The sequence below is a fragment of the Nannospalax galili genome, unplaced genomic scaffold (genome assembly GCF_000622305.1).
Source record: "Nannospalax galili isolate Female #2095 unplaced genomic scaffold, S.galili_v1.0 scaffold54, whole genome shotgun sequence".
In the NCBI taxonomy this organism is placed as follows: Eukaryota; Metazoa; Chordata; class Mammalia; order Rodentia; family Spalacidae; genus Nannospalax; species Nannospalax galili.
In genome coordinates, this window is record NW_008341028.1 from 8077280 (window position 1) to 8093025 (window position 15746).

The 15746-nt window shown below is 40.8% G+C and overlaps 1 protein-coding gene across 8 annotated transcripts in view; it reads left to right on the plus strand.

The window, feature by feature from the left end:
• Map2k5 (mitogen-activated protein kinase kinase 5) overlaps positions 1–15746 on the plus strand; it is a 277836-nt gene that overhangs the window by 173812 nt on the left and 88278 nt on the right. For 5 of the 8 annotated variants that reach the window (XM_008836355.2, XM_029565020.1, XM_017799000.2 and 2 more), the window contains one exon: positions 12725–12754. The exons of the other annotated variants lie outside the window; for them this stretch is intronic. In XM_008836355.2, the coding sequence (XP_008834577.1) occupies positions 12725–12754 (30 nt within the window). The remainder of the gene's footprint in view (positions 1–12724; positions 12755–15746) is intronic. 8 annotated transcript variants of the gene reach the window in all.

The window sequence follows — 15746 nt, forward strand, 5'->3', positions numbered from 1 at the left end:
GAAGAAAGGAGGGAGGGAGGAAAGCTCTTTGAAATAGCATCCTATGTATGTCATGTGCTTACAAGTAACAAGAATTGTGAACTACACTTGATTCTTGCTTCTAAATATATGAAGCCCTTCTGCCTCCTATCAGAAAGCACCCCCCTCCCGCCCCAGACAGCTGTCTCTAACTGGTATCCCTCCAAGGCTTTGTCTCCTACGCTAGCCCTTTGGTGATTGTGAGCCTGGTCTGAAGGTAACTGACGGCTCTAGCACCTGGAAGCAGCTGTTGTCAGCTTTTCTAGACTGTAAAAAGCTTGGCATTTGGTATGATTCATCAGATACAGATATAGTCTCCTTTTCATTTATTATTGTTTTTGTTGTTTTTTTGAGACAGAGTCTTACTATATATCTCTGGCTGGCCTGAAACTTTCTATATAGACCAGGCCGGCCCCAAATTGGAACGATCTTCCTGTCTCTGCTTCCCAAGTGCTAGGATCACAAGCCTGTACACCATGCCTGACTTACTTTCTTCTGTTTTTTTTTTGGTTTTTGGTTTTTGGTTTTTTCTTTTTTTTTTTTTTTTTTTTTTTTTTTTTTGGTCTTTTTGAGACAGGGTCCCCTTGTAGCCCCAGCTGTCCTGGAACTCACTATGTAGACCAGGCTGGCCTCAAACTCACAGAAATCCATCTGCCTCTGCCTCCCAAGAGCTGGGACTAAAGGTGTGCACCACCATGCCTGGCTTTATTTTCTCCTTTTTGAAAATTAATTTTTTAATGTGAATGGAAGTTGAATCTTACCTAGTATGTTCAGTCTGCTCTTGCACCTAGTGAGCTATCTTCCCCTTCGAGTAAAAGTTTCTGCTGAAAATCATCCGAAAGCTCAAACCCCTGAGAAGCAGAGAAGCAAAGAACATTTCAGAGAATTTTTATATCACCAAGTGGGGAGGATGTGACCTGAGCCCTTGTAATGGCCTTCTGTTTGTTATAAAAGAACACGTATCTGTGTCTGTCACCCATCCCCCGCCCCATACACACACTTATCTTTCTGTAATTCTGTTTTTACTTTTTTTTTATTGTCACTTTTTTTGTCTAAAGTTTTATATAAGTTACTAAAAAAGGCAAAAAAAAAAAAAAAAGAAAGGAAAAAAAAGGAGTTGTTAAATTGACCTTTGGCAGATGATGGATCGACTGATCCAATCCTTTGCAAGGTTTGTGAAGGGATCCAGCTGTCTCAGATTACCATGCCTAAATGTGCATTTTCCAAGGTTGTCAGTGACTAGTGAATGTGGAGCTGGCAGACAAAGTGAATGGTTCCCCACTGAACCCAGCTTTGTGAGCTTGCTTTGTGCTCAGAGCAATCAGAACAACCATGAGATTGACAGAACAAGGCGGAGCAGGTGCTCACAATCCCAGCTAAGCATTTTATTATTTTGATGTATTTTAGACTGAAAGATTTTTTTTTCCTATAGCACATGCCCATATCCTGTATATGTGCAGACACACAAAATTTGGAGTTTTAAAAAACACTGAACCAACAGTCTCTGAACCAACTCTCTCTGCCAGCTGCAGATATTTGAGGATGGTCAATGGAGAAGCAAACTGTTGCATAGGTCATCGAGGTAAACCTGAAGCTAAAAGCAAAACCAAAAAAGCCACAAAGTTCCATGGCATTCTGTCGATATAGTTTTCTAACAGATGGATCCCTTTCTACTCCACAGCGGAATCATCTGCCTATAGAAGTAAAAATGTTCTACCCCTGAGGACATTTAAGTAGGGATTGAATGGCCACATATCTCAGAAGAAATTCTTGGTTGGAGAGACCATCTTGAAGTTCTACCAAACATCCATTTCTGCACTTAGTCACTCAGCAAATATTTATTGAGTGTCTACTATGTAGCAGGCCCTGTGATCATCACTGTGAACAAACTGATACAAATCCCTCTTCACAGCATCACTGCTGTGAACAAAACTGATACAAATTCTTGCTTCCATGGAACCCACAGTTTGAATAAGGGTTCTTTACAATTGTGGCTTTTCAGACAGTAATCAACAGGATTTAGTGAATGGGGTTATTTCTTGAATTGAGATCTAAAATGATGAGAGCGTACCAGTCTTCTAGTGGCACATGTCAACTCCAAAATTCTACAAGACTGATAACTCAGAGAACTGGCTGCTACTGCTAAACTCTGAGATATCCCATGGCAAAATTCACTGCTACTAGAATTCCATCCATACTCAATCCAGTGACCAGGAGCCAACTTTTAGAATCTTTTTCAAGATCCTGCAGACCATCTTCCATATATTGGTTCTGAACAGAATAATAATAACATTAGCATGCCTACCAAACTTATTTAGTAAATTTTTATTCATCTTGTATTTAGAGACTAGAATTTTTTAAGAGAGCTTGACACATCATGTCCCTTCCACTTAGGAAGCCACTCCAGAGGTGGAATGTACCCACAAGCACCACACACAGTTCACACACATCCTTACGGAATCGAGGCCTTCAGATGTGACATCTGGTGTCCTTCCTTCTTTCCAGTGGTTGACATCCTCTTGCTCAGGGTCATTCTCACATGAAGGGTGACAGCATAACTCTTTACATGCACAGATCCTGCGTCAAAGCCATTTGACATTCATCACCTCATTTAAGCTTCTCAACATAGTGATTAAAAAAAAAAACTGAAAAATTAGTGATTTCTTGTTTCCAAGATTGTTCTACCTTCTGAGCATCAAACTTCCTCGTTTGCAAGTGAGGAAACCGAGTCCAGGGAAATGAAAGGACTTTTCTAGAAAGGTTAAATGAGTGGGCCAGGCAGCAGCAAGCAGTCAACTGTCTTGACTCAGATATTACGTGTGCTACTTTTGTCATGTTATAGAAAGGGAGTAGACCAAGTAGTTTGAGAAAAGAATAGATGAATGGTCCATGTTAATGTGCATGAAATTACAGAAAGGCCAAAGCTGGCTATGGTTCCGCTAGTCAGTCAAGACTGTTTCCTTTGATTACGATAAACTGTTCCCACTGAGAGTCTGTCAAACTTCGCTTTGCAGTGCACCTATTTGTCTCCCAGAGACCAAGGTCTAGTTTGTTTTTTAAAAGAAACAAGAATTACCCCAGTCTCTGAAGTGTCTGCGATAATATGAAGTGGGTGGGTAAGAGTTCCATGTGGTCATTTATCTAGTGCCACCCTGCATTGGCACTGAGTGCAGACTCTGCCCCTATGAGTGCCTTGGCTGTGCTGATGAGATGGGAAGCTGCCATCAACACTGGGGAGAGCCTCTCATTTATCCATGTCTTACTTTGGCCACCCCAAAGTAAAACTAACAAGCATATATGTAGCTGGGCTTCTGTGAGTCTGGAATAGTAGCAGAGCCCAGCCATTCCATGTTGCATCAAGGTCTTAGTCTGCATTTGGATAGTGCTAAAGAATGGAGAATCCAAGCAGGATATGGTGGCACATGCCTTTAATCCCAGCACTTGGGAGGCAGAGGCAGGTGGCTCTCTGTGAGAGCAAGGCCAGCCTGGTCTACATAGCAGTTCCAGGCCAGCTACATCTACAGGGAGACCTTGTCTCCAAACAAACAAACGAAAGAATGGGGGACCCACAGTGCTCACCAGTGCCTGTGGCACTTGGGTGGCAGCCAAGAAAGGCTGGGGTGGCCGCTTTTCCTACACTCTTCTCTATTACTCACACTTCCTCTTTCCTTGTCTCCCTCCTCATGCCTAACTTAGGCTTCCTGGTACCTCGTGTTCTAAGCTATGGTGGTAAAAGCTGCAGATCTCTTAAACTTCAGCCTCAGAAATGACACAAGATCAGTTCTGCTGATTACAACGTAGGGTCCTGATAAGGAAGCTCCTGGTCACATTGTAAGAGAATACCCAGGACTGTAGGTCAAGCTAAGTCAGTCTCTGCAAACACAGGACGCTGTGGGGGGCTTTCAGGAAGTGATGACATTGGGTTAAGTTTGGGTGAATGGGGTAGATTTGGAGGGCAGTCTCCAGCTGGTATAGAAGCTTAAACTGAGACCAGGAGTGTCGGAGACTCATCCCATCTTGACTCCCTTAACCTTGAACTAGAAATAGAAGTGTAGATTCATTTGAGCTCAACAGATCTGTTTTCTCAAATGCCCACAGCTGCAGAGAGCAGTTTAGAGTCAGAAGCTCATAGAGGTAGTCATCTGAGAAACTTGGCATGATTGAAGCTGCCTGTTGTCAGAGGACATGGGGTTAACCTTACACATGTACCTTAAAAAGGTAGCATTTATTAATTCTTATTGTAAGAAATCCAGTGATTAGAATTAAGCACATGCAGCTAGGTGTGGTGGTGCATGCCTTTAATCCCAGCACTCAGCAGGCTGAGGCAGGCAGATCTCTATGGGATCAAGTCCAGCTTGATCTGCATAGGGAGTTCCAGGCTAGCTGGGGTTATAGGGAGACCTTGTCTCAAAAGAAAGAAAGGAAGGAAGGGAGGAAGGGAAGAGAGGAAGGAAGAGAATTAATCACATGCAATGGATTTCCCCTTTCTAATCTTTAATTTCTTTTTTTTTATTTATTTATTTATTTATTTATTTATTTATTTATTTATTTTTGGTCTTTTTGAGACGGTCTCCCTGTAGCCCCAGCTGGCCTGGAACTTGCTATGTAGACCAGGCTGTCCTTGAACTCTCATAGTGCGCTGCCTGCCTCTGCCTCCTGAGTGCTGGGATTAAAGGCGTGCACCACCATGCCTACTCTAATCTTTAATTTTAAAAAATCAGCCATCTGAGTTGATTATAATGCTTAATATATTAAAGTGGCAATTGCTGCTTGTTCTAAGTGTGATAGGTTAGGTAAGAGGGCTCTGTCTGTTAAGAAGGTCAGACCGCACTGTGTTCATTAAAGCATGGTAGCATAAAAGCAAGCAGGCCACACCACTCAAGGCTGACCAGACTCGTGGAGGTACCTCCATCAGGCTTTGATATAAGCACCTAATGCATGTTGCTGGCCTACTGAACTTCCAATGTGTCAAAGAATATCAAAACTCAAACCCGTACACAGGGATAAAGTCCACCAGGTAGTAAATACACAGGGAGATGCTGAATACTAGCCACTACCAGGTTGGTTGTGATAAAATGCCCTGAGAAAAAGGTATGGACAAGGAGTGGTGTGAGTTTGTCCCCAGAATTGTGACCAGAGTCTAGAACTGATGTCCCACTGAGGAGGAAGAACAAGAGGAGCAGTGGGGCCAAGTCCTAAAAAGACATGTGGGCCAGAGCTCCATTTGTCATCTGTCACACAGGTTCAGGTTCCAAATAAGAACTACCCTTACTATCGAGTTCTATGCTGTGCAATCATTTGACGAACAATAATTTTTCTATTAGAAAAGTAAAATGGTTGCTTCAATCCTTTGTGACTGAACTTTATCTTTTTTTAATTCAGAATCTTGCACCGAATCCCCTTTAATGCGTAGAATGCCATCAAAGGAGACCTTTTTGCAGTTGTTTTTAAGTGACTTTTAGAGAGTTAGTTATATGCCCAGATATTTTAATCAACATTGCTGTGAGCAGAGCTCTGATGAAAATCAATGTGGAACAATTAGAATGTCTGTAAGGCCACCAGAGTGGGTCTTTTTAAATAGAGAAAGCATTGTTTCTCTTATTTAAAAAAAAATTCAACAATTAACAACCTTATCTTTACTGTGGCCTAGTTGAAATTAATATATTACCTTTTTAAATTTTTTTAAATTTTATTTTATGTATATGAGTGTATTTATGCAACTGTACCCATGTTGTGCAATGCCTGTGGAGGTCAGAAGAGAGCATAAGATCCCCTAGAACTGGAGTTACAAGTGGTTGTTAGTTGCCATGTGGGTGCTGGGACTCTAATCCAGGTCCTCTGCAAGAGTAATCAGTGCTCTTAACCACTGAGCCATCTCTCCAGTCCCACGCATACTCTTTTTAAGAAGAGAGAAAATGATGTAAGCAAAGTAGCATTATGGGAAAAGAAGCATCATGTGTTTTGGGTGAGCAAGGTTAAGAAGACCAAGCAGTTTGAAGAGTCAAAACAATGGCATTTATCATGAAATCTACTTTTTATCATCCTTACCCAGCCCACCAGGATGAAGAAAGACAGTGTCCAGCTCTAGTAATACTTTTGTAGCAGGAGAATTAGAAGTAAAGGTACTGATGCCCGAGGGGTGGGTCATGAATTAATAATTGCTATGTGGCGGATGAACCCGTCAGAAGAGCTGAAAATGAGGAAGTTGCCTTGCAGAGCGCTATCAATCACTCACTGACCATAACTTCCAGTAATTAGTGTATTTTATGGGCCTTTGCTTCAGTGGCTCGAAAGCACATATGCTCCAGTCACAGCTAAACTTTGCCAGAGTAATATCCCAGGATGATTTATCCTCCTGCTGCACTGGGATATAACCCTATATTAGGTGAAGATTGTGAACTAAGCTGCAATAAAGTGTAAGTTTAGGTACAGTTTGCCCAGGTTGAGACCTCCATGTATCATGTTCTTCAGCATTCACAGTGAGGCAAGCAATCATTTTTAACAGTGAAACAAATAAAGCAGCTAAAGGGCCAGCGTTAGGATATTGTATTTGTGAATTACTGTTGCCCTCTCCCCATTTAAGCATCCCGTGTAATAAGCCTATTTCTAATTAAAAAAACGGTGCTGTTGTATTAGAAACATTTATTTGTAATGCTGTCTTTCCTCCATGGTTACTGTAATCTGGGGTAGAATGCAAGACCTTCTGAGTGATGGAGAAGTGCTTGATTTATGTCTTTGTGATACTGTGCTTGACCTTACATTAAAATAACGCTTTGCATCCATGGAGTCTGGTGAAGATAAGTAATCTTTTGGAAATGTTGGCTCATGTTAAGGAGCAAGCCTGGTGGGAACCTCACATTTAGGCTCTTCCTGCACAAAGAAGGAAAAAAATGCTATTCAGAGGCTCTCAGGAGTACTTGGCACTCCTCCCACAGGCATATTGAGTTATTTGCTGAAGTTCACCCAGAGCGCCAGAAGTCTCCAGGCCCTTCGAAGACAGGGATCCCTGCCCTTGCCAAAACATCTGTAGAGCCCGGCATTCTAGAGCCTAGCATTTAGAAGCTTTGCCACCAACTTACAGTATGACCTTGGCCAAAGTAATTAAGCTTCTGGTACCTCCACTGAGCCATAATTCTGTTTGTGTTAAATCCTTAGAGTTTGTAGGAAAGTGTTATGTGAAGATAAGTTGAATAAGAAAAGGACAGACATGGTTCCACTGTATTTTCTGTAGCTAAAGTACCTCTATAACTACTTTTAATGATGTTATCCTTGGGTTTTCCTAAAATAGATACCAGTGAAAGCTCTTTTCATGAAACATAGATGGGAAGGTATGTAGTTTGATGTCTTCATTACATTTATTATCCTATCTTTAATTTCCAATGTATTATAACATCATACAAGTTAAACACTAATAGTAAAACAAACTAATTGTCTTTAATTAAAGTGAATTAGGTTCTGATTTCAATATATTTGATGTAGTGAGAACTGAGCGTATGGAGGGTCCCAAAGGTTATTAGGGCAGATTTCAGTGGGTCCTGATGGTGTTAGTAATAACCCTCTTCCTCATGGTTCTAGACATGAACAAATATGTCACTTCATCAGTCTCTGTTACTCGCACTTATGCCCCTCTGCAGGGGTCGCAGATTCCACAAGTTATCAGCTAATGGCATTATACATTAAAAATTGAAGCTTTCCTCACTCCGAGGCCTTGCAAGGCTTTGTTCTTAAGCCCTAGACACTTTGGAGTGCAGCTGCAAACTATAGGCAGAAGATTAAATTAATTTGTAACTCTTTTTTTTTTTCTGGTCCTGCATTACTAAATCCTCCACATTTAATTGAAACCCTACTTCAAGACACTTTGTGTTTCTGCGTTCTTTGTTGTCAGTTTAACCTCCAAAGCACTTTAACACTGGCAAATTGCTGTTATATCCTTCGGATTGTCTTGAAACCATTCCATAAGCGGACTGAAATTGATACATGAGAAGGAAAGTAAAATCGTAGGGTAGATTTTAAAGTGTTTAATTTTATTATGGCTCTTTTCAGCATCGTTTCAGATGATTTAAGCTCTTTCTCTAGGCCTGTGTAAATTGGTCTTGGGATGAAACCTCACCTAGGGAATTTTATGTCACCTAGTAGTTAAGTCTGATTTTTTAAAGTTTCACTGTGTCTGAATGTTCCAAGTGGCTGTTGCATTTCTATGAAATGAAGACTCAACCGCAGTGCACAATCTAAATGCAAAATCCTTAGATGGAAATGTAATTGTGTAGAATGTTGCCAAGGTAATTAAGAACAAGTTTTAGAACATTTCAGACTATAAAGTCTTCCTTCAGCTATATTGAAAATGCATATTTTCAATTTGCAGTTATGCTGGGGAACATAGAATATGTCTAAACTAAGAATTTTTTTATACTCCAGTGCTCTTTAGTATAAGTGATCACGTTGATAATAGTATAAGTAGGTAACTTGATCACCTGTGTTCTTATACAGGTCCCAAGTCTGTGTGGCCTCCACTGCTCTCTGGCTGTAATGTGGGTTTTTTAATCTTTATAGTTTCATAATGGTAATTATTTTACTATCAACAAAAGTAACTTTTTTGTTACTTTGTAATATCTTACATCCTAGCTTTCTGTTCTCTCCCTCTCTTTCTCTCTTGCACATGTGCACACACCCAAATATTTTTACTATTTACATTATAAAAATCCAGCATACTCAAGTGCTTCTACCTCAAGAGCAATTTATAGGTTATGCTTGGACAAATCGAAGCTCAGCAGATGACTCTAAGGACACCCTTGGTTTCACAGTGGAGTGTTAGTGATCACTGTCATTTCAATGTATTCCCAACTTGGACATATTCACACATTCTCCTGCCTTTGACACAATAAGTGTCCCACAACCCTTGTTCATCAATTTGTTGAATATTAGCTCTTTGGAATTAAAGCATACTTGTTTATATAACATTAAATAGAACCCTTTCCTTGCCGCCTGTCTACCTATATACACCTCGTCCCCAGTTGCCAAACAAGCTAACCTGTACTAAATCTTTCACAAAGTCAGCTGCTCCCCTCCTGGGAATGAAAAGGACAGGAGAGTCATGATGAATTGCTGGTGCTTATGTGTGCCTACATTTTTCAGTATACTGTGGTATGAACTGGACTTAAGCTGCCTACATTTAAATGCTTCTTTTGTGAAGATGAGAGAGCAAGGATTCCTATTGACTTAGCCCTAATCTGTTTGCTTTGTTGCAATCCTTAACACCCCCCCCCTTTACTTTAACTGTTAACCTATTTATAAATCTAAATCTACACAGAGAGGTCATTGGTTGGCTGAACTTAAACCATTTTACTCAGTAAATTTAATTAAGAAAATACAGTGCAACTCATAAGCAAATGAGTTTTTTCCTAGTTTTAAACCAAGCCACCCTCTTGAGTGCTGATTGCCTTGCCCGACCCCTGGTGATACAGAAACAGGCAAAATTAAAAAGGACATTAAAGCTTCATTAAATCTGAAACACATTTAGTACAGTGACATATCTGCAGGCCATTTCAGAGAAGATTACATACTCTCTTTTTTAAGTTTCCTAATTTATAATACCTTGACAATAAAAACTGGGGAAATGCAAGTAGATTAATAGACCAGTAGGGGTAAAAGATACAGAATGGCCCCAGGTCCATCTGTCTGAAATGTTCATGGTGTATGCGCTCCCTCCCCAGTGAGGGTTCTGTATATGTTGTGACTCTTGACAGCACTGTAAAGAACTTCGTGCAGCCGTCTGCTAAGAGCACTCTTTGTACTTCCACCTAACAGAGCTTGATAAAGGGTTCTAGGACCTGGCTAGATATTTTCCTCCACTTCGCCAAGAGACAAACCATATGGAACACAAACAACACTGTGGCTGCATTTGACCAGGAAGGATGAGCACACATGGAAGGCAGCCTCCTCTGCAGGGACCTTCAGATGGCAGCCTTCAGTGTAGCCTAGTCATGCTGCTAGCAGCACCCACTGGTGTAGAACTGGAACCCTTGATGTTCCAATTCACAGCGACCCTGTGATGGTGCTCCACAAAAGAGGAAGTGCGTGTCCTGCTGCTGCTGCTGCTGCTGCAGTGGTACATGCTGGTCAAGACCAAGAGATCCTTTTGTGTCATGTAAATCCAAAGAGCTCACACCTGGAGTGTGACGGTAGAACTAAGGTTCTCCTGGATGTCAGAAAAACACAGGAAACAAAGCCCGATATGACAGAGGGACCAGGTGCATGCATGCAATGTTCTCCTGTCTGCTGGAGCGCAGCTTCTCCTTAAACACTGATGACTTTGTGTCAAGATGAGAGGAATTCATTATCCTGCTATCCTGCTTTTGTTTTTCTTAAGTCTTCCATTTATCAGTTCGTTTTCATTTACTTATTTTTGTTTTGAGACAGGGTCTCATTATGTAGCTCAGACTGACCTTGAACTCACAATCCTCCTGCCACAGCCTTCCAGAGTGCTAAAATTATAGCACTTAAGAATTCTTAATTCTTTAAACTAAAAGAACCAGTGGCCAGTGTTGGCATCTGCCAAGTAGTTTAGCTCTTCAAAGTACGTATGGCAGGCAAGTTTCTTCTGCTTGTCAGCTGTGTGGGCAGAATTCTTCCATGGTCTCCAACGATGTGTTCAACATGTACCCAAGTGAATGTTGCAATGCCTGTGCAAGGACTTGAGCTAGTAGAATGTTCTAATTGTACTCTAACAGTTACCAAATGCTTAGCTCTTTTAAGTGAGAGATCCTTCTCCTGCCATTTCTTTAACCCCAGAAGAAAGTAGATGCAGTAAAATTCATAACCCACAGATCAATGTGACATTGCTCCTGGTCACCTGTCACTGCCTGTCAGGTCAGTGCAGAATGGTACACCCACCGCACCAGACCACAGTGACTCCTGAATCAGTGTGCATGCTCCTTGGTAGTTACACACCATTCTTTCCAAATCTAGGACAAACCTACAGCCTATGGGGGCCGAGTGGGGCAACAGAGCGCTGATTAGTAACAGCATAGAGACAACAGACAAAAATCACGCAAAACTCTGAAAGCAATTTAGGTGAGCATCCACCCTCTTTCCTGGACCCCATCCTGTATGTTTTTCTTATTTGCTCATGAAAGATTAATGAAACCATCCAAAGAAATAGTAATAGCATAAATTTATATCTTGAGACTCTATCCACTCCTTAGCATATGTAAGATAGTATAAGGTAATGAAACTTAACTAGATATTGCAGCACAGGCAGACACTGTCAAATCAGTGTTGACCCTTTCAAAGCAGTCACCTCACAAGGTCATATGGTTTATTCCTATTCCATTGCTGTTCAAACTGTCTTTAGGATTTTGAAAACCTCAACACTTTTGTATCTATTCTTAGTAAGTAATAAGAGAGTTATTCTTTATAGGGAGCTTCAGGTTTGGGTAATATACTTGGGTCATTCATGTATCAGTTTATAGAAAAGTTGTATCACCAAGCTAAGGGGTATCATTTCAAGTCCAGGCTGCAGTTCTCATCCAGTGAAGGAGGTATTCTTCTGTTTCATGAAATAATTTTAAAGGCAGTTTTGAAAGAGGAGTTTCCAAAGTATTTGACAAGTCTTTGAAATAAGCATGCAACTCCTCACAATCTCAGAACACATGTGATGCTCTTGGTAGGAAGAACAGCAGATTAAGAAGCAAGCCTCGGGGTCCATCCCTGGGCTTCCTTGACTAACCATGTGAGAACCTCTTCAGTGGGACTCTGGGACTTTTATCTGTGTAGTAGATTGATGCTCTCAGATCCTCTCCAGCTTTCCTGATGTTCTGATTCTACTTCAGAGGCAGTTACAGATATATGTGAAGGGGTTTAGAACTGAGGACAGGCCACATTATGAAGTTGCGAATCTTTGCCATTGTTTTCTTTAAATAGGTTATGTTGTATTCGTTCGATTGATCTTACATTATATAGAGCTTATTCTTAGCTGAGTCATTTTTGTTTTTACACATGAGGATCCAGAGTTCAAAAGTAAGTGACTAGCCCAGAAACAAAGAGCAGTAAAGAAATCAAGCCAGAGCAGAGGCACAAAGGAGTCACTGTCCCGTTTCAGGCTGAGGCCCCCAGGTCACCTTCACAGTCTTCCATGGCCATTCCTCACCAGTGGTGGTTCTTCCAACTGACAGGAAAGGGATGAAGGAGTAAGTGGGTGAAAATAATAATACAGGTATCAATTTCCTCATCAGTCCATTCGCACTTCCTGCAACCCTTCATTCAGACTTGCAGCTGTGCAGAGCTGCTCTGTAGAACATTTAGATAGATGTTGCATCTTCCAAGAGAAAAAACCAAGAGAGTCCTACATCTCTGGCTGAAAGAAACTGTTACATACATGTAAGTGTGAATAATGCTTCCAGAGTTGAGAATACTAAGAAAAACTGTGAGGGTAGTGTTTAGTTATTAAAACTAGAATATTTTTAATCAGGGATGCAGTACTGCCCAATTAAAAATGTCCATTCTAAAAAAAAAATGTCCATTCTAAATACAGCTTATAATGTAATTACAGCAATAATTTAGTTCCTGCATTAGAGTCGGGGTTTTGGTTTTTGTTTTGTTTTGTTTTGTATTTGCTAGATGCAATTCTGAAATTTAGTACTTGTCTATCTTAAGGAGATCTGCCCTGCATGCAAATCTATAACTAGACAAATATTATTTCCTTTCCCAGCTTGCTCTTGGGAGGTTTCCATATCCTCAGGTAAGATTGTTCATTACTGCCATTTGCCACTGTGACATTCATTCCTATGTATGAAGGGACAGGGAATGATTTGTGAACATTTGAACCACATACAAATAAATCTGTCCTGTTAAATTGAAAAGTGATATCTTAAAGGAGTCATTAGAAGTCTCTATTGATTTTGATTTTTTTAAACCCCAGACATTTTCCTCTTTGTTGAAGGTTGACTGTGATCATCATGTTTTGTGGGATTCAAGGTGTTGTCTCTTATCCTGGCCCAGTACCATATGCTCATCATATCCAGGCTGGAGGAGGGGCCCAGCCTTTTCTTCATACTCTGAGCTTTGTGGATATATTCAGTTAAAATTATTTAAGTTAAAGGATTAAGATGAGGGGTGAAAATACCTAACCCAGGTCATTATATTTGCCAGATGAATAGGCCCCCAGTTTATATGTGTGTGACTGTGAACATCCTCTTTTTTGATTTTGCTTCTTCCTGTCCACAAATAGTCCACTACCAAGCTTTACAAACCCTAATCTGTACCATTGCTTTTGGATTTTCCTAGAGAGAATGCTAGCACTTAAAATATAAAAGCTATCCTATGGCTTGCAAATGGTTCCCCGATGTTAGGGGGCAGGAAGCAAAATGTCTAGAGGGATGAAAAATGAAGGACTGAATGTTCTCCTCTGGTTGATGCGCACTGTTTTTCTGGCATCTTGGTCTGAACAGGCCAAAGTGCCTGGAGGCATGTCTGATTTAAAGGTGGTGTTGGTCTCTGCTCTTTAAGCATCTATTAACTTGCTATTATTATGCAAATAAGTGTTGTATTACACATACTAATTTATGCATGGTTAGATTATGCAGATGCATCACAAACATGGTTATTGAATAAGAGGAGGGGCGCCTTCTCACTGCCCTCTTTAGAAGCAGTTCTCAGTGTCCTGGTACCCTTGTGGACACTTACAGAGCCTTCATTCACTCAAATGTCTCTTTTAAAACCCTTTTCTTTCACAGTTAAAATCATCAGATAAGTGGAAGGGAAATCTACCAAGTTGTTAGGTTCAGAAGTGTTAGTCTCACCTTTCAAATTGGGAAACCTCTTTGTTTAAACAATCTTTTTCCTTAAAAAGAAAATCTAGACTGTAACCATGTGGCATGCCACTAGCATGTAGTAAGAGTCTAACATATGCAGCCATGCTACTTAACTCTAGGTAGCCTGTCAAATTAAAATCACATTGTCAGGATTTATAGTTCTTTTCAATATTTATCTTGATAAGCTTCTTAGTCTGTCAGTAACTTTTAAACAATTCACTATTTGTCTAATATATAGTCCTATACAATTTTGAAAATGAGCACAAGAGGTCCTCCATGACTTAACTCTTAAATGAGTCTTAGTAGAACACTTGTAAGCCATCTAACAAAAAGTCCAAAATGGAGGGCCAACGAGATGGTTCAGTGGGTTAAGGTGCTTGCAGCACAAGCATGACGACTGAATTTAATCCCCAGAACCCAAGATGGATGATGATGGAGAGAACTGATTCCCTCAAGTTGTCTCTGACCTCCAAATGTGTGCCCCCCAATAATAAATATATAAAATCATTTTAAAATCCAAAGATTTAAATTGTAGTCATATCTGTGAAGTTCCTAATATTCAAAGTAAGTAATGAGATTGGCTAAATGTCAAGTGGAAGTTGGAAAATTCTAATAGGCTGAACTCCCCAGTTAGCAGTAGCCTTTATGCCAAGGTGCATGGTGGGGGGCTGTTATTCTTTGAATTATGATAGAACATTGTCACCAAATTGGTGCTTTTATTTCAAATAGTAGAAGCAGCCTTGATGCCATCAGGTCCTTTTCCGAGACTTTTCAACAGAAATTTGGGTGCTTCGCTGCTAAAATCAATAATGACTTTTGGCAGGACTTGCATTTGTTTTACAGGCTTTGTGTTCTTCAAAGGCTGGGGAAGGGTACTTTATAAATGCCTTCCCTACTCCACCCTCCTCCCCTCAGATAAAGCAGGTAAAGAAAGATGAATGTTTCTGAGGTATCTGAGACTGGGTTAGGAAACCTTCTACCTCTTTGACCCACACTGCTGCATTTGAGCTCCTGAGCACCAAGAGAGCCCTCCTGTGTAAGTGAGGCACAAAGCACCGCCGACTGCTCAACCTCCCTGCTTTGGTTCCACTGACAATCAAATGGAGTGAGAGAGGGTGAGTCATAGACTCTAGAATCGAAAAGGATCTTAGGCATCATTCAATCAAATCTTCCACACTATCTGAAAAATGGCATTCGTACCGTTTGACAAGAAGTCAAAGTTCACTACTTTACAAAGCGGTTACAGGATCAAAGCTGTTTTGTAATTTTTGCCCCCTAGCCTGGTAGTTTTGAATCCCTCTTTTCCTTGGGCTGGGGTTAGTGCTGTGGAATTGCCACTCTGAACCCAAAGCCAAATCAAGGCAGATTGGAGCTCTCCTCATTAGTGGCCTGTTCAGAAGACAGAGGCAAGTTGAACGGTAGAGCTCTGGGCCAGAAGACAGAATTCAAATCAGAAATCAACTCAACCACAGATTCACTCCAGGACTTCATTCTTGCTTTATAAATTTCTTCAATTTTCTGCTTCTCTGTCTCTAAAAGGAGAATCATGCTGTCTACCTCTTATTAATGATTGAAGGAGATATGTTGCCCAAATGAAAGGATGGATGTGAACCTACTTTGGAAAGTACAGAGGACACCCCCTCCACCGCCCCCCAGTAGCCCTGGTGTAGAGCTGCATCTCCAAACAACACTTGCTGTGTTCCTAGCAACCTGGCTTTTTTTATTTTTTTTTAATTCTTTAAATTTTCATGTAATATAGTTTTACTGTATTTAGATCCACTCCCTTATCCACACCTCCCCCTGCCCAATTTAATGTACATATATACATGTGCACGCACACACACACGCACACACTGCCTATAGTCTGATTTGTGCCTCCAAATGTCCTTCAATGTGGGTTCACCCACTGGGCCCAAGAGA